At 41.7% G+C, this 26,511-nt stretch overlaps 1 protein-coding gene across 1 annotated transcript; it reads right to left on the bottom strand.

Annotated features, from left to right (window-relative positions):
• Window positions 1-1,401: 1,401 nt before the first annotated feature.
• Window positions 1,402-26,511, bottom strand: LOC140650071 (uncharacterized). Its single transcript, XM_072857949.1, has 14 exons — window positions 26,286-26,511; window positions 22,951-23,070; window positions 21,883-22,002; window positions 20,630-20,749; window positions 15,681-15,803; window positions 14,545-14,627; window positions 13,185-13,310; window positions 12,309-12,354; window positions 11,005-11,138; window positions 6,660-6,788; window positions 4,835-4,949; window positions 3,775-3,909; window positions 2,408-2,533; window positions 1,402-1,523 (listed from the first exon to the last, which is right to left on the bottom strand). The coding sequence occupies exons 1-14, from the start codon at window positions 26,509-26,511 to the stop codon at window positions 1,402-1,404; spliced, it is 1,725 nt and encodes a 574-aa protein (XP_072714050.1).

Raw genomic sequence — 26,511 nt, 5'->3', positions numbered from 1 at the left:
GACAGAATTAATTTTTTAATTATTATTATTTTTAATCTCACTTTTATTCCATGTTTGTAGCCAGTAGCAGCTCTAAAGCTCTACGTGCATGTAAGAGTTATACCATGGTCAGAAGTACCTCAAAAGACAGGAAACCCTTCTGAAATGTTTTCATAAGAAACTGTGCTATCTGGGAGCAGATGTTTGCCATAAGAGTGGTTCCAAAACTTCAGTATTCCAGCCAGTTCAACATGAAGCTCCAGGAGGATTCTTGTATTTAAAAACAAGTGTATCTATCAAAGGTGGAATTGGATTACTAATAGATGATGATGATGATTATTATTAGATTACTATTCTCTTACAAATTAAAACCTACATTAAAAACCTAGTGCCCCATAATTTCAAGGTTCTGTGCTACATTTTTTTTCCTGAAAAATACTGTTTTGATTGGCTAAAAGGTCTGTGAGACACTCTTTCCCTCTGGAGGAGAGGGAAGGGGAGGTTGTTCAGTATCCTGTGTACATGTAAGAAAATTAGTTGAATTTAAACATATAAATACTTTTTTTGTTATTTGACTCCTTTTAAATATCAGTATCAAAACACAAGATCAATTCCTAATTTTGCCAAATATGTTCACTTTTTCCCTGTTGCGCGAGTACCTTTGGAAATAATTTACCATTTGCGGAACACAGATTTCTGTATTCAAGCGCATCTCACCCAAATCTTTCATGGTAGCTGCTATATTCTGAACATGCTCTATGTAACATTTACCTGCCTCAATGTGCCTTTGCTCTTCTGCTGGAAAGTAGTGCCTACAGTGTAGGCAAGGATCAGCCTTAAGGCTTGCCCTATTATTGTTTCTTACAAATTTCTTGCAATTTCTGAGTTGTCCCTCAGCAGTTACTTCCTGTAGGAACCTGTTAGTAGTTTGGTGCCTTTATACTATGTGTTAATTCAATTATTTTCTAAAGTCAAGTCCCTGCAGTGTGCTCTGAAATAAGGGACGTACGTGGAACAGAAACAAAGATGAATGCAGGGTAACCTGCATACTTGAGAGATACCTCTTCAGTAAAATCAGCCTGTTATGTGAATAAAACCTCATGAATGCAGCGCTGGTTTTTTGGAGGGGTGGTGAGGAAACCAAAAACAAACCATGGAAGATTACCCAAGTATAACAGGTGTCTTCCAAACCGTTGGAAGGAAAGTAGCCATAGTCCTCAAGCACGCTTAAGCAGCCAGCCAAAGTGTTCAAGGGATTGTCTTTTGACCTGCTCCGATTCTTGTTATCGGAACATCTCTTTTGTATGATGAAACTGCAAGTAGCAGGAAAACTAACTACAGGAACCAATGAAAAAAGTTGTCTTCTCTGAATGTTCAGGCTTTTGGATCTGGTAAGTTTTCCTAAGCCATCCAGCTTAAATATTAACTGTCTTCGTGGCAAATAGCTGCCCTAAGGAGCTCTTGAGTTTCTTCTGTTTCTTGACGGACTTGCTCAAGGAGTTTGGCCATTTGGCTTTTTCTGAATGCTGATGAAAATTCTGGATCTGAAGAGGAAAAACAAGTGTTGGGTAACCTGCTGTGTTTTCCTGTATTTTAATGCAGATGCTTAGAAAGCTTATATTTCAGGTTAGAGACAGTTGATGGCTCTTATTACAGTGTGAAGTATAGAGAAGGCAGAACAATATTCTTCTATCACACAAAGCAGATACAAATTCGGTTTTCATCCCTACGACCATTCAAGATTGTTCGCTGCTAAATGCTCCTGATCCAGATGTCTAACGCTCAGTTGCCAAATTCAGCCTTATGCAACAGGTGCATATCAAGACATAGCAGGGTCTTGGCTCTGGCTCTACATCTATGAAGATACACGCTGTATACATTTATTACCATGTTATAACCCTTATCTGTACTCGACTTCTACCTAAAGCCAAAAAAACCAACCAAAAATGGAAAAAAAAAATAAATCAAGAAACAGAATTTAAAGTATGGAAAAGATGTGAGACTTCCCAGCTTTAATACCAGCTATTCATGCAATTTGCTTGTTTGCTTGCTTTATCAAAATAAATTCATATTTTTAAAGTTTTTAGGTTGTGTCTAGTGCCAAACATTCTTATATTGGATAAAAACATCTGTACCTGAAGTCCCATTTCCCTGCTGATCAGAAAGCCTTTAGTTTTAAAGCAAACAAACAAACAAACCCTTGCCTTTATCATAAGATACTCTTAGTTACCTTAAACAGGTGTGGTAACAGCTACCCTTGAGATTATTCTGTTTGCTTAAGTGAGCAGAGCTAGTCCCTAGAGAAAGTTGCCCAGCTCTTTTGTGTTTTTTGTGTCATTTGTGTTATGAAGCAGTGCCCGTTTGCCGCTGATCAGAGCAGGCAGGGTCTGGCAGCGCCCCGGGGCTCGGCCCAGCAGGAAGGACGTACCTGCTCGCAGTCTGCAGAATGTAGAGATGCCCAGCTGCTGAAAGCGGATCTCTCGGTGGGTAAGAAAATTCTTGAGGTAGACCTGAATCTCTCCGATGTGACGCTTCAACAAAAGCATCATTTTTTCTGCATAAATGGGAGAACCACTGGAGATCAATAGGAGCCTTTAAAACACTTTGATTTTGTAACAGTATTTAAGATGGTCAATGACTCATCTAACTTCAGCTACAAGCAATGTTACTGCAAAGAATGGTGAAGGACTTCCATGTACTACAGCCTCTAACAGTATCACTGATACTTCAGGTAAATAAACTGCTGAGTGGGCTGCTGTGTTAGGAAGCTGGTCCTTGTGCGAGGTTCATGCCGATTTACGGGCTGATCAGCCTGTCATGCTAACCCATCCATGAAGCGATGATGCTGTTGGACTCCATTCACTACTTGAGAGTCTGCTCTGTTGCAAATCCTCGATGGCAGGATTGAAGCAGGTTTGTGTTTTCCCTTATTAGAGACTCATTACAGACTTCAGTTTCTCTCGCACCTAAGGATTAAAATCTAACCATGCTTTTCTAGAGAATGTGGCAAGAATCATCTGAACATTTTTCTTGCAAGTCAAAGGCTCTCAGCTGCATGGGACAAGTATATTAGGCATAAAGTTGTTTTCTGCAGGTAAAAATAATGCTCTTTTCATTCTCTCTCACTAAAACTAAAAAAAAATAATACAGGTTACATTCTTAAAAGCCACTTTATTTCACTGCTCCTGCTATCTAGTCTAGAATTACAATGGCAGTGTTTGGTTCAGTAAGATGTTTTCCTCTTGCTGGTCAGGGAGCAGAGTTGATCTAAAATTTTGGAACACAACCATACCCTTGTAGTTGTCTTTGCCAACCTCGGCTCCTATCCGTGGGGAATGCCATCATGTATATACTGTGAGAAGGAGGGTCAAACAGAAAGATGCAACAATGCCTCTTGTCTGAAACATGTTTTCATCTTTCCCTTGGTAAGGAGTGTTTTATGCTATCCCACTTTCCTACTTAAGTTGTTTTTAAGGACCTCAGAATTGGCTCTAGACTACCCTGTAGAATGGTAGTACTTGAAGAAGGCAACAAGCACCTGAACTGGATCTTTATCTATCATCCATTTTCATCCCTTGGGCTTTCTCATGCACTCAAGCACTGCTTTATGTGTACTTCAAGGGTGACTGTAGGCACTTCTATGCAAATAAATTTGTAGAGACCAGATGGAGGATGCTATAGGAATGTTAAAGGTTGTTCGGTGCCTGACAGTTAACTCCTTTGGGAAAAGGCTCATTTCACCCCAGCCAGCCATAAATATCTTTGAAAGCACAGTTAATGCTGTGTGACAGTTACCATGACCTATCATGTGCTGGATGATGGAGGCAGCTTGAAAGGATGCCTCAGTATGTTCCAGTTGGCCAGCCAGTCTCACCAAGCATTTTGTCAAGGGTTCATCCATCCATCGGACCATGCGTAACGTGGCTCCTTCTGGAAGACAGGAAGATAAGAGAGTAGTCTGTAAACAGAAACTCCAGTGTGAAGAAATGAAGGTGAGAGGTCTGCCAGAAAACATACTGCCTAAATAGGAAATCCTTTACACAGCTGGAGAAGCAAAATAAGTGCTGAATTTGTGCAATAAGCATGTTTAGATTGTAAAAAAGGGTCACGGCCTGAGGCTATGCTCTCGGTCAGGTAGGGTCATGGATTTGATTCAGAGAAAGGATGATAGATTTTTATTTAGTTGGTTTTGTGTTCTGAAAGAATGAATCATTTTATGTACGAGATCCACTCTTGCCTAGTGGGCTCAGTCTGTCCAGCAGCTGCTGGGCACCTCTTGCAAAATTAAATGTGACATGTTGCCAGTTGCGTGGTGGTTACAAGAGATGCAGGAGATGAAATGTTTGACAGGCAATATCTAGTGCTGGGACGGGCTGGGAAGATTTACATTGATCCTCTGTGCCACAAGGAGTACTGTACCTTCCGCGGGTGGTAATTTGGGATCTCTTATAAAATCTATGTGCAATAAACTTAAGGAGAAAAAGCCACTTTGTATTTTAGCCTTTTCCTCCTCTTATATTAGTTTCTGCTGTCGTGAAATGAATTCAGCTGGAGAAACTGGGCGACGTTACAAATAAAAGTAGACAGGCCATGTACAGCAGTAAAGTTCAGCACAAAGAATTTTGAGTAAAAAATTTTAAGCAGTTCAACAGAAAAAAAGTGCAACCTATGGAGCCCACATCTCCTGCCAGTGAGTCAGATCTTGCTCTTCTTGAAGCTTATGGCAAAACTCCCAGTGAATTTAAAGGGAAAGACCTGGGCTGTATGCCCACCCGTGCTTCATCTCCCATTAGGATTAATAAAGGATATGTACACTTCTCAGACTAAGCCATTTATGGTGGGGTTACTTCCCTACCTTGCTTTGCCAGCTCAGCAAGGCAAGATATCACATAATGAAGAGAGTCATCTTGAATGTCAGTAGAATGCATGGTCTGGAGGAGACCTTCAACACATGGGCTCTCGATGATTCTCTGCAACAAGAAAGATTAATGTTTAGCACTTCTATTATGTTTTAGTGGTGTCCAAGGATGTCAGAAGTACTGAATAACTCTTAGCAATACTGAGGGCTAAAACATCAGTAATGGAAATGTCTCCTCCCAGATCTACCACAACCAGGTGAAAAACACCTTGGATTGTTCAGAGATGGCCTGATTTTAGACATTTCCAAGGGCTTGCTGTGTCTGTGGGATGTTCTCATGATCACAGATCACTCTGAACTCAAAGAATTTCCTGACCTATTGCTGCTGTACCAGGCTGTACGTTAGTATTAAGCTGTCATTTGCTCAAGTCTTGCTGCAGAGGTGAATAAGCCGAAAAGCACTGGGAAATGTGGAAGTTTATCAGTTTCTTTTATTTGCCTCCAGGGCTTTGAAAACTTTTTGGTGTTGAAATGCTCCGATCTGCAGAAATAGGAGATGGCCTCTCACTAGCAAAGGTAAGTTCTGTTTCTGGAGAGAAATGTTATGAATTAAACATTTCTGTGTATCCCTTATCTTTTAGGCTGAATCTGCTATGCCAAAAGTGGTGTTGGGCAGCATGTGTCTGGACTGGGATATATATTTTAGAGACTGAGTTGAAAGCAGATAGGAGACTTAGCCTGTGCTGACCTGGATTAAAAGCACATGAGACCAAATAATGAGTCCTGAATGAGTCACCTGGAGGTGGCCGGTTACTAGTGAAGTTGAATCACAAAGTCATCAGCTCTCTGGGAGGTCCTAATAATGGAAGCTGCTCACACCGCTGTAAGGGAGCTCAGGTGTCTTCCACAAAAGGGAGTATCTTTTTTTTGTGGACTCATTTTATGTTGCAGTTTTTTAACTTGCTGCTTAGAGGTTGAAGCAGGATTCAAGGCTGCTGCCATTCAAGCTCCCACACTCTGTTTGTGTTCTGCTGGCATAAGAACAACACTTTTTTTTCCTCTTGTGCCAAGGACTCTTATGCGTTTTAGGGATGTTTCCTTAGAACTGACCCTGGAAACCTGGCACTCCCACTCATGTCTGTGGATTCCCCTGTGCAGTGCGAGCTAAATGCATTGCAAGGCGCATTATAAAGCTTTATGAAGGTGAACCAGCTCCCTGCTTATAACAGAATAGAGTCACAAAATTTAAGTGAAAAATATACAAATTTTTTTAAAGTGAACTTTGAAAGGATGTTTTTTCTTAAGAGAAAGGATGTTTACTCTTAATGTGGGCATTGAGTTTGATGGAATGTATTTCCCTGCAAAAACTGATTTCACAACTATCAGAAATTCATATAATTCTTATCTTAGTTAGTATAAGTGAAAAAAATTATTGGAAATAGTTTTCCATTTGGCTAGTTTATAACAAACCTCAGATTTTCCTAGATGGTTCCTTTACTTAGTATGAAATGTCTTTGCTAGAAGTACATTTTATACCTATGATGCAGTCATTCAAATCGGGTAACCACATCACTCATAGGAAAAATTAGACGTTACTTATTTTCATTAGCATTTTTTGTATTGTATTGGAAAAATTTAAAAAAAACCCCTTTCATTATGGCACATCGGGTCCTTTTATTCATACACACAATTTTGTGTAGAATAGCCTTGGCGTATGCTTCATTAAAAAAAAAAAAAATCTTTCTGTGGGTAATGCTGATTTGGTATAAACATAACTGCAACCTCCCAGGGTATAGTTCAGTGAAAAATATTGGGCACCTACCCATCTGTTTTTGGAAAGGCTCAGGTTTTTGATGATACAAGCAGCATGGCCAACAATCACAGGGTCTGTTTTATGCGCTGACAGTAGGATCCCCAGGCTCTGCAGCAGCTCGGCACACGCCAGAGTGTCCTGAGAAGAGAAACCAGTATCTCAGTTACATCCAGCACGGACAACACAGTGCAACTTTGCAGCAAACTATAGACAGATCGATCTTCACTCTGAAAGAAAAGCATTACTTAGCTCATTTAAACCAACGGTGTAGCAGCTGGGTCCAGTGCTTTTTCTCTCCAAATATGGTCTACTGACTGGCACTGATCTACAGAGCACTTGCTATGGAAAGCTGGAGTCTTTAAGGTCCGGTAGTTTATTTTTGTTTCCATCAAATGCTTCCCAGAGGTTGTTGGTAGTCAGGGGAAGGACACGTGATCCTGACTGGAAGGAGAAGTGGTCAGGATAGGTGTGAAAGGCAAAACTACGCGGTGAAGTAGCAGCAGCAGTCTGTCCTTGAGTACCTCAGCAATTTACCTCCCCTACAATAATGGACTGTCTGTTTAGACCAGTTTGTGATCAGGCACCGCTTTAGTAACATGTTCTGAACAGCATCTTCTGAGTTTATACGTACGTTTCTCTAATGCTGTCTAATGGCTGTTTTAGAGGGACTTTACTGAGTCCCTCTCTCCCTGAATGTAGTCTTCTTCCAGTTACCACTAATATTAATTGAATCAGATCTTCTGAGTTTGGATTACTGCCCAGGTAGTTGCCCCAATAACGGTATGGATTAAGAGGACACTGCTGTTTATAACAGAAACCTGATGTCAGCAGGCTTTGGGTTAGGTCTACAGTTAAAAGCAAAAGATTTCCTCTTGGGAGTGCTTTTTCTTTCCGTCTCTTTCCCTTAAGAATTTGAGTTCTTTATGCAGTTCTTATGTTTGTTAATAATGAACTGTATTATTTGTGCTACTTAGAAATTGAGACACATCAGCAAGAGTGTTCAATATAAAACAAATCATCAGTCCTATATACAGTTGAGAAAAATCGCATAATTCTGAAACCTGTGAAATGTCAGGATCGCTGAAGCAGCGTTGAAAGGCAGACGTCTTTAAAAATTAGTTTAACTTGCATCTTTCTTTTACTTAGGTTCAATTGCAAAAGTGTATCTTATTTTCTTTTAATATCAGCTGACATCTTCACTTATGTTCATGTTAAGCACTGTCACAACCAGCAAACCTAAAATAAAACATTAAAATAGATGGAAAGTGCAGTTCTATGCCTAAACTCAGGGCATTTAAAGAATCCTATATGCAGATATGGCTATAAATTTTCTCTAGTTTTATTTTTCCTTCTCTTCCAAGGCAGAAATAATATAATTTTAAATAATCCAATTAAATTACTATTGATGACTGTTTTCTGTGCTTTTGGACCAAGTGTCTACTTATCTATGTAATTCTATCAACTACAGTACCCTTATTTGATTTGCTACAGCCTGAGAGGAGGAAATTGTCTACAGACTATAAATGAACTTTCTAACATATAATGACTTTCCTGCCAAGCGCTTCCGTCTATTTAGGACCTACATTAGCAAGTGACAGTACTTTAAATTTTGCTGAACTTTTTTTTTGGCTGGCATATGGCTGGGATCCAGATTTTATTTTCTGGCTCAATCCTGCACAGCGCGAGAGAATCACGAGAAAACTCCGAGTCAAAATGGATTGGGTGGTTCAGATGGATATTGATCTAACTTCTCCCAAGATTAAAAAAAAAAAGCAAGGAAAAGCATTCCAGCAGCAACTGTGCTTACAATTGCAATGCTGCACTTGGACCCCTTATCCAGGGATTTTTGACAAGATAAATATTATCTCCTGTTTACCAGGTAGCAAGACGGGACGGCAAAGTTATTTTGTACCTGGAGTGGAAAGTTAGTGGCATCATCTGGAGTAGCCAGACCCCTGCCACCCTGGCTTCCAGGTCTTTGCTCAAAGGAATGTGATTTAAAAGGCTGTTTTCTCACAAAGCCTGACTCTTTCTTTAGTCTTTCAGGGTTGGGCTGTCCTTGGGAGAACTGAATAAAATTGCCCCTGCAAGAGGGAAGTTTTCCAGCGCTTGCTGGGAATCGCTGTTAACAGCCTGGCCAGGGGATCACAAAAAAAGGGGTTTAAGCAGGGAGAGGAGCTCCTGTGAAGCATTCCCGGGGGTTTGCTTCATGGTAACGAAAGGGCAGATGAATTCTGCCCTATTGTATCCTGGGTAGTATTTGTAATAATTCAAGCATCACTTGACTCGGTTGTAAAGGTTAGCTTTGTTCGGTGGTTTGTTTTCCAACAGCTGTTCCCATGGAGAAGTCCCTCTTTCACTCACGGAGAATTCAGCCTGGGTTAGAGAAAGAAGCCTTGAAAAGATCTGAAAAACAGGCCAGAAAAGGCACGGAGGTGGGGAGGCAGGATATGAGTAAGGAGAGGTCAGCCTCTTCTCAGAGTGCCCAGGGCTCGCTCGCACAAAGCAGCAACATTCAGCAGCCAGGGACAGCCGTGTTTGCTCACTAAAACAAATTTTGAGATGTAGATACTTCTCACTGGAGAATAAACACTCGAGGGTGATGCTTTGCTTTCCAGCCTCCTGCTGCTGACCCTTTTCCCCCCCGAAGGACGGGCTGTGTCCCCGCTGGTGTCACAAGTGTGAGCTCCTGGTGCGTTTGTCTGTTCCCAGTGCCGCTGCGCCGTGCCCTTTGTAGCTGGGGGTCTGAAGCACGGGTAAAGACATGTTTCAGGATCAGGGAGGAAAGGAGTTGCGGACACTCTTTTATGGGAGAACAAAAAGCGTAAATGGTGTTTGGGGGCAAGAAAAGCAAATACGAGGGAGGACAATGTTCCAGCATAATGCCTCGTGCTAGGTGATGTTTTTACCGTGAAAATAGCCTCCAACTAACTTAATGTATTTCAGTTGTAAGCCTGTTGAGAGCTAATTGTGTTTTCATTGCACGAGGCAGTTTGACAAGCAATGAGGATGTTTGGTGCTAATGCAGCCAGCGCAAAACCTCCGTAGCCACAGTGCCTTTGAAAAGCTCTGTGCTCTAGCTGCTGCTTCCCAGGCACGGAGCTTACCCATTTCTTCCATCCTGTCCCGGAGTTAGAAGAGGTGCAATTTGGTTCGTCCTGTGCTGCGTATGTGCAACCCAGATGTAAGGCACCAGGCTTCCAGTACCCAGAAGCCTGGTGCAAATCAGACTGAGTGTATTTCAGCCATGAGAAGCACCTAAGCCGAGCTGGGGTTACTCAGATCGTCTGTTACTACTGCTTAAAGCCATGTGGCAGGAAAGGTTCTCACATTTTTTTGCTTTATCCACCCAAAGTCTGACTTTCTTAAAAGGTTCTTGTTAGCTTAAGACACCTATCAAAAACCTTTCATATCCATGTTCCTAAGGATGCCTTTAATTACTGTAATGGAAAAGCATACTTAAATATAATAATAATTTGTCAGTTGCTACTTGCTGGTTTTATGTGGAGGATGAAAGTACAGCAGGAGTGTCTGTTTTGTTTATTTGCTGTAGTTTATTTCTAGTCAGACTTCTTCATGTATTTGCATAGTGTTGCACTGTTAAGGGTGGTGTTTACCCTGAACGTGGGCAAAAGAACCATCCTGTAACTAAGGACATGAGGAGGCACAGGAAAGTCCTGGTGAATTAGCTAAAGATAGATAGAATTTCAAATTTTATTAGCCCTCCTTGCTGTCTTGATCCTAATTCAAAAGATGTTAAATTTATGCAAAGGTATTTCTGAATAACTGTCCGTATAGGGAAGTAAAGTATTTTTGCACTTTATTTTGCACTGATGCATTTTAAGTGCACGCTCTAAATCAGTTTGCTTTTCAATGTGTGGGGAAGCTCCGTAGCCAAGGAATAACTTCCTCAGCCGCCTCCATGGTTGCAGTCTCTCATGGTGCTACGCATGTGTCCTGCCCCTTGTTATGCCCACCTGGAGACCTATGGTCTGGGGACCTAGGGGACCACAGGGAGCTGCAGGGAGTGCAGGGTAGTATCCACCCATCCAAGGAATCTGACACCCATCTCCCCCTCTACCCTTGGTCCCATCACAGGTAATCTGATTAACTACGGGATCCTTGGGATTCCACTCACCACAGCAGAGAGGCTCCTTGGGCAGTGAGAGCGCAGATGCAGTAGACAAAACCTCGTCAATTTGTGTGGGAGGGAGAAGGGTTGGGAACTCTCACAGAGCTTATCAGTCATTCTCTAAATGCATTTCGGATGCAGTTTTGCCATAACAGACTGTTCCCCCAGGTGGTGGCCAGAACTACTCTTTCCCCTCTGGTCTCGGGAAATGACCTCCCCTACCTGGTTGCGTGGGTGCTGGGACAGTATCCAGAGCAGAGCGATGGAGGCACGACGCACGCCCTCACTGCCGGATGCCAGGAGAGAGCGCAGCTTGGGCAGGACGTCCTCAGCAACCATCTCGGCCTGGATGTCTGCTGGTTTGGGAAAATGACCGAGGTCAGGGAGCTTCAGAGCGCTGCGAGGAGGCATTCAGGCCCCGACTCATAAACGTTTGACTGTGCCCCGGTGATGAAATTAGAGGGCACCTCCCCATCTGTGGGATGGGACAATGCTGGATGTCTGGTTATAAAAATAAACCCTCATTTGTTCTGGCTCCTTTTGCCAAAGGATTAATACAGGCTTGAGAGCAGAATGTAGGTTCGGGCACCCTTCTGTTTGTGTCTGAACCTCAGCGAGAAGAAATGAGGGGACTTTTCCGAGTCCTTCATTGGCATAAGGCCTGGCAGGAAGGTGGCAGCTTCTGCTGCACAGACGGGAAGACAGACCTCCCCAAGCACCACCTATCTTGCAGAGTTATGGTTAGCCAGGGGAGAGGTGAGCCACCCTGGCTGAATCCTTATATCCCATTTGTCCCTGCAACTCCACCGACTGCTTTTGGGCACTAAAGGCAATGCCAGAGCAGCCAGCAGATGGAGCAGCACTCCTAAAAGGCCAAGCAGACCAGGGGTTTCCAGCCACGCCAAGGAGCAGCGCAGCAGTTCTTTCACTCCCAGCTCCACTGTAATTGCGATTGCTTGAAAATTAAGCACCTTTACATTTTCTAGAAGAACAACTCTACCCTGGACCCATGGGCTCTAGCGTTGAGCGTCCCAGTCCTCTGCTTTCATCTCCCAAGTACGCCGTAGAAATGGATCTTGGGCATTTAATAGGATAGGATTTTTTAAGAGGATGACAAATGCTTGGGAGAAAAATTATAATTAATGATAGACAGATTCATGCCTTGGGAGAAGGCAGGTCCCCAGTCAAGCAGCAATTTCAGGAGACATTATGTCCTAATCAGGTTTAATGCTTAGGAAACACGGAAGGGAGAAAAACTTAAAAAGTTGCACAGGCTCTGCGCATGGTACCTCTGCTGTCTCTCACTTTGTCCAGATACTTCCCCTCGCTACCTGGGAGCTCTGAGGCAGGTTTAGTTAGTCTATGCACTGCACCTCCCTCTCCCCTCAACATCCGATTAAAATGTAGAACAGTTATCTCTTTGCTTTTAATATGAAAGGTTCCCAACCCACTGCGCTCACTCGGAAAGGCAGAGAGAGAAAGAAAAAGAAATAGTGTGGTTCGTTTATCTCCAAGATATTGCTTACCACTAGTAGCCAGATTTCTTAGGCAAACACATGCCTGGCTTGAAACCTGCTTGTGCCAAAGAGAGAAGGAAAAAAAAGAGTGGTTTCAGTAATGCATGTTCCTGCCTCTTGTACACAAAATAAACGTGACAACACTACCAAGCTATTACATTATCTTCAGTGCACAAATTTTGGGACACTTTTTGTTGTCAAAGTTTTGATATTATTTTTTTTTTCAACCTCCTCTAGTATCGGTCATCCTGTTGTGGATGAGGAAGAGCCAGTGGGGTTCAGATGTTGGTTTATTGTAGGAATGTCAGATAAGTTATAGGAAAATAAAAGAAGTTAATTTCTCTCATTTGCTTTGCCTTTTTTTCACCTCCCTCCTACACAGAATTTAAGGTTCCACCCTTTAAATCCTGAACTGTGGCTTATTGAAGTTTCTTTGGTGTGGCTCCCAACAAAGCAAAATTTTTGAGATGTTATTCTTTGAAGCCATATAGTCAAAGTTATGGATGCCAAAAAGAAAAAAAAAAAGTAGCATAATAGATGCTCCAGATACTTGCTGTCGCAGACACAATGATCAAACACAGTTGAGAGCCTGGACAGAGCACTTCACACACGTAGTTTGAAGTTTAAAGAACACAGGCCATCCTAGTCTAAAGGAGTGCCCAGGCCTGTGGAACAACTGTAACGATTTCCCTTCTCTTTCTCTATACATTGACCTTGTAGAACCTACGTATCTTCTAATATATGTGTCTTTTCTCATGGGAAAGATGCTGCATAGGCACCTGTACAGTAGATGAGCAGAACTGTGCAAGACTGAAACTGGAAGCCCAAGTTTATAGCTCTACTCTGATGCTAAGCCTTTACACAAAGAGAAAGCTACAGCTTTACCTTGTCCACAGAAGAGGACAGGAGAGAGATGAGTGTCCGCAGCAGGAAGCCGTTGCCAGGTCTCAGCATGGCGTTGTGGTGCTGAACGTTGGCTGCCACGTTGCTTAGGGCAGCACAGCTGTAATACTGCAGAGAACCAAGAAACAAGGAGAGAGAGAGGAGGTCGCAGTGGTGACGTGTTGAAGAGAACAAAAATAAGTTGGAGAAATGCTCAGATTTAGAGCTGATGAAAATAAAGTGCTTTTTCATCTTAAGGGTGTTTTATTGGGTAGATGTGACAACAGCCTAAGTGGGCTTCCCCCAGGAAAAGCGATGCAATCTGCTGTAGCTACAACAGCCGTCATGCTGTGGCACCGCGTGTTGCGCAAACCAATTAGGACCCTGGGCATTTGGGAATGCGCTGTGCCGCTGCGACGACACTGCTGCTGGCGCCTAAGTTAGGTCATCTGCTTCTCCTGTGTTATATGTTTACATTGATTTAGTCAAGCTGGCTGTAGTCATTGCGCTAGCATGCCAAGAGATCATTTTCAAAGGATTTAAACATTAACGCTAGGGAGGACTATATATATAAGGGTATGTATTACTGGGGAGGTATAATTAGAAGAAACAGGTTGAACTGCAGAGAAGGAAATTTTAAGATGAATCTCAGAGAAAGCTGATAACGCTGAAACAGTTTGCAGAAAGCAATTCCAGAGGTTCCATCCCTTCAGGCATTTAAAAGAAATCTGAATAGCGATAACAAAACCAATGGAGGAAACAATCCTGTACTACTCGGAGGACTGAATGAATGAACTAGCGGATCTTAAGGTTTATAACTCTGATTCATAGTCTTTCATCAGCATACTTTTGAACCAAGACCGGCTCTCTGTTAAGTGTGCAGAATCACACAGAGGTGTCTGTGGTAGGCATAAAATAGGAAGATTTCCCAGACATTTACAATAAGAAGAAAAAAATCCTTGCAAGTTATGCCTTCTCAGAACACTTAGTAAAATTGCTTAGAGTGGAAGATCAAAGTTAGGATGCAAAAAAAAAAACAGAGGAAGAGGCCTATCTGCAACTTGTCTGATGATCTGAAAGACACAAGCAGGTAATCGCGTAACAACTGCGTGCACGCGTTAGTGTGTGTTGGCAGATGCAGTTCTGCGTCATAAACTTTCTCCTGTGGAGCTAGACAAATTGAGTGTTTTGAATATACATTATCCGACTGAGCTGAGTTTCACCAAGACGCTCTCACATGTTTCCCTACCTCACTAGAGAAACCTTCCCTCCTCTCCACCTTTTCATTTCCACATACTGTGGTTTGTGCTCTCCTTACAGTCACGCTGTTACTGTTTAAAAATCTGACCTGCTTGAGCCATACCTGCACTTCTGAGTCAGGAGATTCCAGCAGCAAGGCAAGAACTGGTAGGGCTCCTTCCTTGCATAGGACCTGTTGGATTTTCTCTGCCGTTTAAAAAAAAAAAAGTGCTGTTAGTGTGTCTTTCCCCTTCCTTCTCTCTCATCTGGAGGCACCATTCAAATGGGATACGCACAATCATTGTATTCCAGAGAGTGGTGAAGTTGTCCAAATATATGCCAATCAGTGTGACTGGAGAGGACGTACTTTAGAGCTTTTGCAGTACAGCAGTATGCAGACATTTTAGCAAAATGACTAGCAGGCTGTCTGATCGATTAAGCCTTCGCTAGTTTTATGCTAACAACTATTAAGAGAATCTGAATTGCTGGAGAAGCTGAAAAACCTCAGGTACGATATTAACCATGATTTCTGTGTTAAAAAAAACACATTCTTTTAAAAATTTTGAATAATAACAGATGTGTAATAGCCAACTGTAGAAGTTCTTGCCAACCATTCCCTTCCACCATATAGAGACAAGGGACATTACTCACGACTGTATCATTTAGCTGTGTGGGATAATGGTATCGTCTAGGTAGGTGAGATGTACTGCGGGTTTGTTTCAGAGTTAATGTATGGTAGTGCACATATTATTGCAGAGGACCAAATACTGCTTTTGCTAAAGCCGTTGGCCGATATCCCAGGGGCCTTTAAGGTCTGGCCCATAATAGTTATATTTTGCATCTTCCAACATCAAGTTAGGGATACAAGTCAAATGTTCCTAGAGCTTGACCTTGTTGGATAAGCTTCTGAGATTGCTTCAGAGTACCACCAAATGTGCTGCTGACTTTTTAGACCAAGTTATTTCTTTAACAATTTTTTTTTTTTAATTTGACTGATGATTTAAGTGCTTGTACATTAGCCCCTTGGGGTTGAAAATCAAGCCTTTCTATTTCAGTACCAGGCAAAAAAGGGTCTGTTTAGCTAAAGAGAGGCCAAACTTAAATCATCAGCCTATGATATCAACATGAATGCCATATGCAAAGAAAATAATTTGTTGCTCAGATATGCTTTTATTTTTGCCTTAACCCTTTTGAATTATTTTTCTATCAGTGTGAAATTTTCTTTCAGCAATTTTAGATAAACCATTAGTCAGAAAGTACCTGATTGTGTGAGGTTGAGAATAGCACCAACTGCATTTTGTTGGACTCTAGGATCGTAGGAATTGGCAAGAGACAGTAGGGGTGTAACTCCTTGAGCAGCGCCAATAGCCTCTCGGTTGGACTCTGGAGAAAAGAACCAGAGAAAGAAAGAAAGAAAGAAGACATTGCCATCTTACTCTGAGCCAGGAGCAGGACAATTAGCAGGACTAGATTTCTTTGGCATTGGCTTCTCTGATTCTTTGGTATGTACCAAAATTTCTCCGCATGCTCAAAGGAACCTGTTAAAAATTCCAAGAGCTCAATGGGAAAGAAACTAACTCATGACTTGTGGATTAACCATAGATCACAGCTGGTTCAATGCTTTTGTTTTGTGACTGGGATGATTAAAATAAAAGGACCGTAATTTCCCCTTAAACAGGTTAGCAAGGTGTCATACCTTGTACCCCTGGTATGTCTGATCAAGCTATTCACAGTGTGCCAACCAAAAACTACATCATTAACTGCAGGTAAGACTGAATTAATTTAGCAGGGTATATTCAGGGCCAATTTCTCTCTTTGAATGTGCCTGTGTCACTCCTTTGACAGCTACAAACAACGCAGAGGTTTCTAAAGACAGAATTTGCCTTAACCACTAGAATTTGAAAAGATGCTTCTTCTCTGAAGTAGCGATGCTTCCTTGCGTGGCAGTGTATTAAGTTGTGCAGCTGTATTCAACATCCTGGAGTACAAGGAGAATTCAAAAAAGATCTGCAGAGTCCCTTGAGACTCTTGGATGAAAAACTGGGGAAAAACACCCCTATAATAATTAAATAATGCTATAAAATTAACTATATACTATAAAATACTATATAAAATATTTATATACTGTGTATATAAGTATACTACATATGATAAAATCACAGAATCACAGAATCGTATAGGTTGGAAAAGACCTTTAAGATCATCGAGTCCAACCATAAACCTAACATTACCAAGACCACGACTATACCATGTCTATAAGCACCTCATCCAAACGTCTTTTAAATACTTCCAATACTTTTTTTTATGGCTCCAACTGATGGAAACCTGTCTGGTGTAATGTAAACGCTAATTAGTTGAGTAAAGAAGAGAAGTAAAAAGATTGATAATTCAGATATTGCTGCTTCCTTCATTCTTTCACACAAAATACACTCCATGAATGTTTGTGAATGTGGAAGAGAACCTCACATTTGGGAGAAGGGATTACAAACATTTGCACAAAACCTGGGCAAATTCTTTCTTCCACTTTCCCTTGTAGGGAAGGGAAGGGGAATCCTATATCCTCTTGTGAGAAAGCTTCTCAGGGGTGTGTTTCCAGTCTGAAATCTTCTGAAGGAAGCACTGGCCATGACAGAATATGAGCTATTGGGTGCTTCAAAGGTTTTTCTTCCTTAAAGAAACACAACTGGCTTGATTTGGAAAGTATTCACATCCATGACAGCTCAAACAAGTTTTCTGCCTGAGGGCTCAGAGGTGGTGGTCAACACTGGACGCCTACAGTGGCAGGATGAGCTCTTACAGCCTGCTTCGGAGGGAGGTGGCACGTGGAGACCCAGGCACCCCACTCCTGCCTGGGAAGGACTGGAGCACCCGCTCTCATCATGGGAGAGTGGAGAGACCACAACAGGTACCCACACAATGAAAACCTCTGTGACCAAAATAAATTATTTTTTTTTCTTTTTCCTTGGCTCATTCACTGGCTGACAAGTTCTTCTCTGCAGTCCTTGTAAGTACCCATTATTGTGGGTTTGTTGGATTTATTTTTACATATGTCATTTTCTCTTATCCTTCTCTCCATTCTCATTCTAGTATTGGTCAGATAATGTGGTGGAACACTATCTGTTTTGTCAGCTTATGACTGAATGGATGGAGATATCTATCTCACCAAGACATGGAACTGTACTATCGATGCGGCAGGCTAGATTATGTTTCTCTCCTGGACCCCCTGTTTATCTAAGGAATGCAGTCCTTCTGCTTATGCCACTGCAACCACTGATGCCCCTTAGAGTGCTTTTAGAAGGGAACCATGTATTCAGATGCTACTCTAAAGTGGGGAAATCAATAACACCTACTGAAGCTGGGTTTGAATAACTCACCTTGAAACCTGCATTTATAAATTCTTTCTTTCCACTCACTGCCATTTGTGTGCTTGAAAATTCTCCTGTTGGTACAACTTTGAATGTGCTCTACACTCAATGCATCCTCCTTGTTTAGCTTAATGTAGATGCTCAGGCCTCCCTAAACCCTTGCTGTGAACATTTAGTTCTGTTCCTATGTACTCTGAGAAGAGTTCTTATCCCAGAACTGATTACTTTCACTCACAGATTGAAAAGCTGCAGATAACTGCAAATGCGCGTGTGTCCTTTTGCTGTGTGGACAAATGCTGGTGCTGGAACAAAGTGACCTTCCAATCCTTTTCATCTGAATGGATTTGTTTGCTGTTTTTATTTTGGGTTACCTATTGCAGCAGGTAAGTACCAGACAACTCAGCTTACGTATAACTTGCACTCGCATTGCTAAACAGCTTCGCTCTGTACACAGTCTCGCATGCTCATTGCAGCAGAATTAAGACGCCTTACCGTTCTTGGATTTAGAATTTTAGTCACCTTAAAGCTATCTAAGGATCTTCCTAATTTGGTTGTGCTTCCATATTTATCTTTTTTAAACCACTCTGAAGCATGAATGGCTTACTTGAAGGACATGACTGAACAGAATACTTTTCTCAAGCAGACTCTTTAAGATATCAGAGTCTCTGAGAAAATTAAGCTCTAGGGAATTGCCTTTTGCTTTAGTCTCATTGCTGTGGTAGCTAAATATAGTCTGAAAAAGAAATAAATGGATCCAGTCCATCTAAATCCTAGTTAAACTGGGACAGAGACCCTCAACGCTGATCAAATCCCAGGCAGCAACCCAGCCTATGCACTTGCAGGACTGCCTACCTCTATGTTCAGCAGATGCCTTCCTATCTAGTTTGAAAGCTCCTTGAGTGCTGAATTTGAACTACTTGTGCTCAGAAGTACACTGGCACTTAAGGGAGTGTGCAAAAGGATTAGGTGAACACCCTCACCAGGGAACAAAGGTGGATTGGATCTGAAGTGGCTGAGGGTTACTATACTCTGGGTTAAAGACAGAGACATCTAGAAGGGCCAGAGTGCCTTCAGGACTAAGGAACATCCTTAGGATCCCCAAAGAAGTTACTTTGTCTGTGGGCTGCTTAAAACAGGTAAAGGAGTATCTCTCTGTAGATCTTCAGGGGCATAACTACACTGACCATACATAAAGAAAGTCCTTCTAGTGCCAGACAGATACCCAAAATTTTAGTGATGCCATGCCTAATTTAGACATTTAAATGAGACAATTTGCATTCCACACAAAGTAATGTGGTATACAGAGTTCTTAACCTGACCGTAATAATATGCAATGCTTAAAAATAAGTTTCAAAGAGAAAAGTGTTTCAAAACCTGCAAATAAAAAAAAAAGGGGGGATAAAATGCAAATCAGCACTTTCATGTAGTTGGATCCTGCTTATCCACTCCCTCTTTGCAACATAAATACTTAAATGAGAAAGTAACACTTTCACCATGCTTCTCTCAGCCTTCTGGGAGATCTGATTGCAACTTCCCAAGCTGGAGAGGGAAGCTGGTGGAATAAACACTACAGGAAGGGAAATAAATGTTATTCATGGCTTTTATACAGGCCTTTACACAATTTGTACAGTAGAATTACACAGTCTGCAAAAGGTAGAATAAGTCAGACTAACCTGATAACCTTTCTTTTTGTAACCACGGTTGAGCTTATCTATCTGGATGCCAGGAAAATATCTATATCATGATATGAAATACGCATAGTTAAGCAAGAGAAGTTGGTGATGAATGCAAGTAGTACATGATGGATAAGGAACTGACTAAAAGCAAGCTGGCAGCAAGTTTTGCTGAATGGGAATGACCATCTGGAAGGAAGCTACAAGTGAAATTCCACAAGGACTGGTCTGCAGTTGGTTTTGAACCAGAATGTTAATACAAAGGTGTGAGCGCAGCACTGTCAATGCAGTGGAGGACTGGAACATTTTACAAATAACAGACAAGTTAGAAGACTGAAGCAACAGAATGAAACCTTCCAGTACAAAATGCAGGGACGTGCACTTGGAAACATTTGTTGCAGACCCTTAATTAATTTGTGTCTGCTGGAAATAGCAGCAGAGGATGAGAAACACTAAGTGATTAAGTCCGCTGCAGGATGACAACATCACCATGATGCAATCACAAAAAAAAGCAAGTGTTATCATGAGATACCACAAAACATATTTCCCTGGATGCCACAATAAAAGAACAGGTGAGACCCCAGCTGAAATACTGCACATTTCTGGTGACTTCTCTTTCAGAAGAGATGAATTCAAAATGGAACTCCTGCAGCATTTATGTACATCTTGGGACTGTAACAATGCCTAAGGTCCGTAGTAGCACAAAACAGCAGATGCAATTGCTACGTTCCATTTCTGGAACATATCATTTACACCCAGAAGGGCTATGAAGATGAATGGAGAGCCTCGCTTACAAGAGAAGTCTTAAATGAGCCTGGCTTTTTCAGTCTAGTAAAATGAAGGAGCCTCATCAGCATAGACATCAGAGAGGCAGAACTACTGAAGCAAAAGCCAGTGTAGACACTAATTAAGATAAGCTGGTCATGAATATATTTAGGTTGGAAATCAGAAAAAGGTTTGTAATCATAAGAGAATGAAGGTCAGAAACACTGAGAAAAAGTTCTTAACTGGAATCTCAAGAGGCTGAATTTATGATGTGGGAATACCAAAATTTGCTGCTACATCTTATGACTCTTAAACCAATTACAAATAGGTTGTTTCACCTTGAAATATGAGGTAAGAGTTGAATGAATTCACTGCAGAGGATAAAGGGAAAGAACAGCACACTCACCTGAAACAGCCAAAGTCATGGTGCAGGCACAGGAATTGCACTGGACAGTGGGATCCTCTGACTCAAGCAGATCCAGAATTGGCTCAAGTAAACCCATTTGGACAACTAATTCTTTGTCAACTATTCATAAATTCAAGAAAAAATGGACAAACAGAAAAGTAAACGATTAGTCCCTTTGTGAAAAGAATGTATCTTCCTCTGACTGCTTTGGGTGTCTATATATATATATATGCAAAATAGACCTAAGACGGAAACAGCCTGAAGGGCACTCACAGTCCCTAGCTTGGTTTGCTTGATTTCTCTTCAGACTCATGAAAGAGTGTAAGAGATGTTCAGAGGTTCCAGTTCAGAAGGTCCCAAATATTTCTGCTAGCAATTCTGTTTTCAAACACAAGGTTAATTTTGGAAAGTGCAACTGCAGCTTTCCAACAGGTTCACAATTTCCTCAGCACCCCCACCCCACCTTTTTCTTCTGAAGGCTACCCTTTAAATAGTGGTTTTTACTTGTAAATAGTGACACGATATTATTTGCAGCAAGATCCTTAAAAAAAGAAAGACAAAAGATATCTTCATTGAAGACTGACCCTGTCTTCTGCTGTTACGGGATAGCATGATGGAATACCTGTTGTGGCCCAGGTGCCAGGGAGCACAGTAGCAGATGCAACAAGGACTACATTGACGAGGTGCGGGGTGTTCAAGCCCTGTCTATCAACATAAACTTTATTGGGAAGTTTTTCATCTGCAGCTCCCAGATCCTATCTCAATTCATTTGCCCTATTAGCTACAGAAGAAAGTAAATTATATTAAACATTTTTTTTTTTAATTTGCAAGCAATTTAAGACCAAGGTCCAGTTAATACATAACAAGAAAATGAGCACTGTCTCATAGGCAGAGTTTGTTTCTAAGAGCTGTACCTGTTGCTTGAAAGGGTAAGTGGTGGGGTCTTGATCCTAGAATGAGAATAGTATGGCTGTTCCCACACCAGTCTGGGAATAATTATCAGCCTTTGCACACAGATCCAAGATCTCTTGCCACATGATATAATCTAGCTGGAGGGATCTGATATATCCTGGTGCCACCAGAATCTATGTGGCTTGCAGATGGAAACAGACTCACACCTGCCCTATCAGGAACACCAAAAAAGGAATCTGGATTTGTGTAGACCTGGGTGTATAGATGTGCCTTCCTTCTGTGTGAGTCTGGCTGAAGAGACGCTTTTTCACCTGAAGACAGATGTGTTGTTAATTACTCACTATTTCCTTCCAGCAAGAAGTTGACAAGGGACAAGGAAGACATCTGCTGCACCTCCAGGTCAGCAGACCGTAGTAAGGCGTAGAAGGGTTCCAGATGCTCCACAGGCAGGGGGACGTTCACTGTAGCAATGAGAGGAAATATTCAGGAGTCCCAGCGTTCACCGCAGTCACATTTTTCTCTTGTTGGTCTTAAGCCTCAGGTGCTACCATACATAGGCTGAGTGGTATTCCCCTTCATTTAAATTCCATTGCTACTAGCAAAACAGGGCAAGTTTCCTGAAAAGGTTTTAAATAATCAAGTACTTCAAAAACATCATGGGAAGGGAAGTAATATGCCTCACTACCAAACAAGTCATTCCGCCTCATAGCAGGTCCTCAAGTTGTGGCTACCTGCACTTCTTATCCATCAAAAAATACATGGGACAAAGCTATCAAGCTGCGTGCCAGAATATTCTCCTTGAAATAAATTTAAAACAAACAAACAAATATATCACAGCCTGCTTGTTGCTGGTATTTCTACCTTTTTGTAAGACCCAAACTCTTGCTGGAATTTTATTTGGTGTATCTAGGCTGACTTCTAACCATTTACAAATAACCTCAGGAGCCAAGTGCTCCCATGGAATAGCTGGGACAAAGAAGAATGTTTCCTTCATAAATTTCCACTATGATCTGGCCTCTAGAGCTTTATCCTCTTCCAAAAATTATGTAACATAAACCCTTAAACGATCACTATGTCCATTTCCTTCCACCATATTTTGACTGTGTTGCTCTCGGGAGATTCAGTATACACTGACTCTAACTACTTTGGGTTCTGCTGAGTTTTACAGAAGTATTACAATTACATAAATGACAGTCTTTTATAATAATGAGAGATATCTCCTCATAGCAAAACCCAGAGTGATTCTGCCCACATGGCAATGACAACATTTCCATTTTCCTTAGCAAACAACACAGCATGAAAGAAAAAAAAAGAACTTTGATTAATGAATCAAAGGGAGTTTCATGGTTGAAAATAATACTTTTTTTTATAATTATGTGAAAACTTTCTAATGCACTGAGATAACTTACTGTGCTCACTCATATGCAAGTAATAGAGGGCAGCAGACTGCTGTAAACCTGGGTTTTCTGAAAAGGCTAAGGTCCTCAAGGCTTCCAGAGGGTCCTTTCCAAGTGGTGACATTTCAAAACCTAAAGATGTACAATGACAGCACAGACTCAATTACACCTGAAAAGGGTTAGTTTACAAAAAGAAATTAAAATTTACAGCCAACCAAACACATAAGGATTTTTGTACTGCAACAACTCCATAAAGCCCAGCTATCCTCATTCATGTTTCCATGAGCAGAAGCAATACATAAATCTGGAATAACCCGTCTTTGGCAATGCCTCTTGTAAAGCTCACAAAGCTAGTGATTGGAAGCAAGATAAATTGTAACCTTTAGACACTTTTATGCTATCCAATATAAATGCAGGTGTTCTTGTTCTCCATAAAAATCTTTATCTTTTCCTGAATCACAGAAGATCTTTTTAAAAATATATCTACTGAACACAGTATTCTTAGTGATCAGCTACAGAAAGAGTACATATTTCTAATTTACTACATTTTAAGTTCACTGTGTTTCCTGTCCTGGGTATTACAATAAAGGATTTTGGGGAATAGCAATAAGGATTGCAAACGGGCTTGCCTCAGGCTCAAATTTCTAGCATAAGTCTACCTGTTCTTGAGTATGATAGTTCCCCTGTGAATAAACCAGATGTTCAGCAATAGCCATCACGCAATAGCAGTCATGCATGACTTCTGTAAGTCACTGTATAATGTACTTATAATGTGTGGAATAGAGCAGCAGAAAGGAAAAAAAAGGGCCATTGAACCAATGTTCAGTAGTATAAACTGTTGAAAAGGTAATGTAGTATAAATTGACTGGTGAGGTAAGGTAGTATAAATTGACTGGTGGAGCACACAATTTTAAGATATATTTTCAGACAATAGATTAAAGCAGTGCATTAAAGATTGAAATACCTCTATGAGCAAGATCTAGCTACTTTACCTCCCATGGGATAAAGAGATGTGAGGGGTGTGAGCTTTTATGCCTCAGTGCAAAACTCAGCCAATATCTCAAGCCATTAGAAGCTGCTGACATAGCAAGAGTAGCAAACTCCTACCTTCAGGATTAGGTAAGTGGGCTTCACAAAAGAACTGCTTCATATAAAGATCAATTTTGCTTAATAATTAACAATACACACAAAGGGAAGGACTAGCCATCATGTGCAAGGTTTTAGAGAAAAACCAAAAATCTCTTCATGTGGTTTAAATCTGTTCCTTACACACTGACTATCTGAATCTCCCACGTATCTGTGCGTTTTTGTTTTGGGAGAATGATACAGCAGAAGCCACTCAAAATCTTCACCTGCTTATAATATCAAGCATTTGCTGCCCTAGCTAACAGCTGAGTTTGATGATCAGCCATGAAGTCTCTCCTTGCACCCAAACTGTCCAAACGTTGGCTTCCTGCTTATTATAATTTGTCCAGAACTGAGGATGGGCTTGTTCCATCTTGGAATAAAATAGACAGGCGAGCACTAAAGTAAGAGGGATGTGTCTTGGTTCCCTTTGTGAGTCTTCCCTGCCTCCATCTGTCTTGGCAGCGAGATTCGGCCACTCAGAGAACTAACCTTGGTTCTTGCTCCTGAGTGCTGTGTATCTCCTGTCGCGGACATTGGGACCTCCCTGAGAACACACATTGCCATCTGTACACTACTGTCACAGAAGCTCTAGGCTCCCTGCTGCTGTACCCCAGCTTCTGAGGATCCAAGACAGACCAGCCTTTTGAAGATCCAGCTCAGAGAGGAAAGGATTTCTCAATAAAACATACTTATTCTTTTCAGGAAGCACCACTGGGTGCTGCAAAGGGCCATTCTGGCCTCACCATTTTTTCCAGACCTCCCCTTCCTTGCACCTGATCCATCAGCTGAGCTGGGATACTGCCAAGACAGTCTCTTACACAGTCAGGAGCATGCTAGCCTTTGGGAAAAAAAGTTCAGACCTGGAAGATCCCCACTGCACACCAAGCTGTAAAGTTTAGTCCTATTCTGCACATGGACTTCAGGATTTACCTAGTGCTTAATGTGCAACAATTAGTGAACTGTATCAGCAGCACAGGACCCCCCACATTCATAGGGTAATCACACCAGCTAATACTAGCTGAGGCTAAATCACGCATGTTCCCAACAACCAGCGTCACAGCAATTATTCCAAAGTTTGTTCCATGACAGATCATTTCAAACAGCGTTAACTGTGCCACACCAAGGAAAAGTGTCGCTCTTGGTCCCCCTCACAAGATGGTTTTATGACCCCAAAAAGGCATGTAAAGAAGTAGTAGTTTGTATTCCACACTCTTCACACAAATGAAAGCAGAAGCCTATGCATTTTTGTGTAGTAGCTTTAGCCCAAGGTTGTTAAAGCAATATACCAAATTAGCTGCGACACAAAGCAAAACCCAACAAGCAATGGCCCCTGCCCAAGCTTGAGACAAGGAATGATTTTAGGTTGGACAGCTGACAAAACACAGTCATCCAAGATGATATTCTGTGAAGCAGGAGTGAAATTAAAAAAACCTTTTCCTATTGATATATTCTATTTTCCTGTTGTTATTCCTATTTTCCTATTGTTGTAACCTAGGACAGGACAGAGAAGACATCACAAGTAGATAAACAGGGGAATTAGGGAGGTAGCCTGTAAAGCAGAGGAGACACATGAAGAGTTATTGATCTAGTTCGGTTCAAGCAGAATCCTATGATTGTGTTCGAGCCTTGTGTCTAAAACGTTTGCACAAAAACACCTGGGCAGACCATTTACTTGGAATCTGAGGAAGTCCTGGGAGCCCAGCGGCGCTTGTCCCAGGGTGGCTTTGACCGTCCCCACATATAGGGCAGACACCTCCAGCGCAAGTCCAGGTGTTCTCCAGCCAGCAGCATGGATGTGCACAACTCAGCCGGGACCACACTGTGATGTGCCGGCTCACAGCTCGGCACTCATGTAGCATCCAGTGTCGGGACAGCCCGTTTCCACGTTTGTGACCTCAGTGATTGACTTCAAAAACTTAACTTCAATTACTAGAAGGACTTGCTTTTATGAGACATATTTACATGGGTTATGTATTAACAGTGGTGGTGGCAGAGCAAGAAAGTGACTGACCATTTCTACCTAGATCCAACTGTTATGCACTTGAGCCCTTGGTGTCCCGCACACAAAGAAAATGCTTTGAAGCTCTGGCCTTTCCTACATCACCAAGCTGCTTCCTGCCATGCCACAGCAGTTCGACCAGCAGTCTGTTTTCAACTCACAAAATGAATCTCCTTGTTCTTTCCCAACCATTTAGAAAAAAAAACCCAAACCCTCTTACCTGTTTCAATATGCTGGAGAAACTCCTGTGCTGTCACCCTCTCATGAGGCTGCAGGATGGGCTTGTACAGCTGTCTGGTTTTAGAACTGTTTTGTTTTAAGCAGGAGCATTTGCTTATCAGAGTTAAGCATTCCTTGATGCTATGCACCAAGTCGGAGGACATCCTCTGAACAAAGGCCACGAAGTCCCGCAGCAGCTGCATGCATCGTCCACACAGTTGACCCAT

The sequence above is a fragment of the Ciconia boyciana genome, chromosome 3, assembly GCF_034638445.1.
Source record: "Ciconia boyciana chromosome 3, ASM3463844v1, whole genome shotgun sequence".
In the NCBI taxonomy this organism is placed as follows: Eukaryota; Metazoa; Chordata; class Aves; order Ciconiiformes; family Ciconiidae; genus Ciconia; species Ciconia boyciana.
The sequence above is the reverse complement of the archived record's forward strand: the minus strand, read 5'-3'. Positions and strand labels throughout refer to the sequence as shown.

Coding starts and splice junctions, on each gene's coding strand:
- LOC140650071 (XM_072857949.1), bottom strand. CDS start 26,511: ATGGGTCAACTGTGTGGACGATGCATGCAGCTGCTGCGGGACTTCGTG. Junction 13,311..14,544: donor CTCCTGACTCAGAAGTGCAG/GTATGGCTCAAG, acceptor GGTTCTCTGCAG/TATTACAGCTGTGCTGCCCT. Junction 12,355..13,184: donor TGTCCTCTTCTGTGGACAAG/GTAAAGCTGTAG, acceptor TGGCACAAGCAG/GTTTCAAGCCAGGCATGTGT.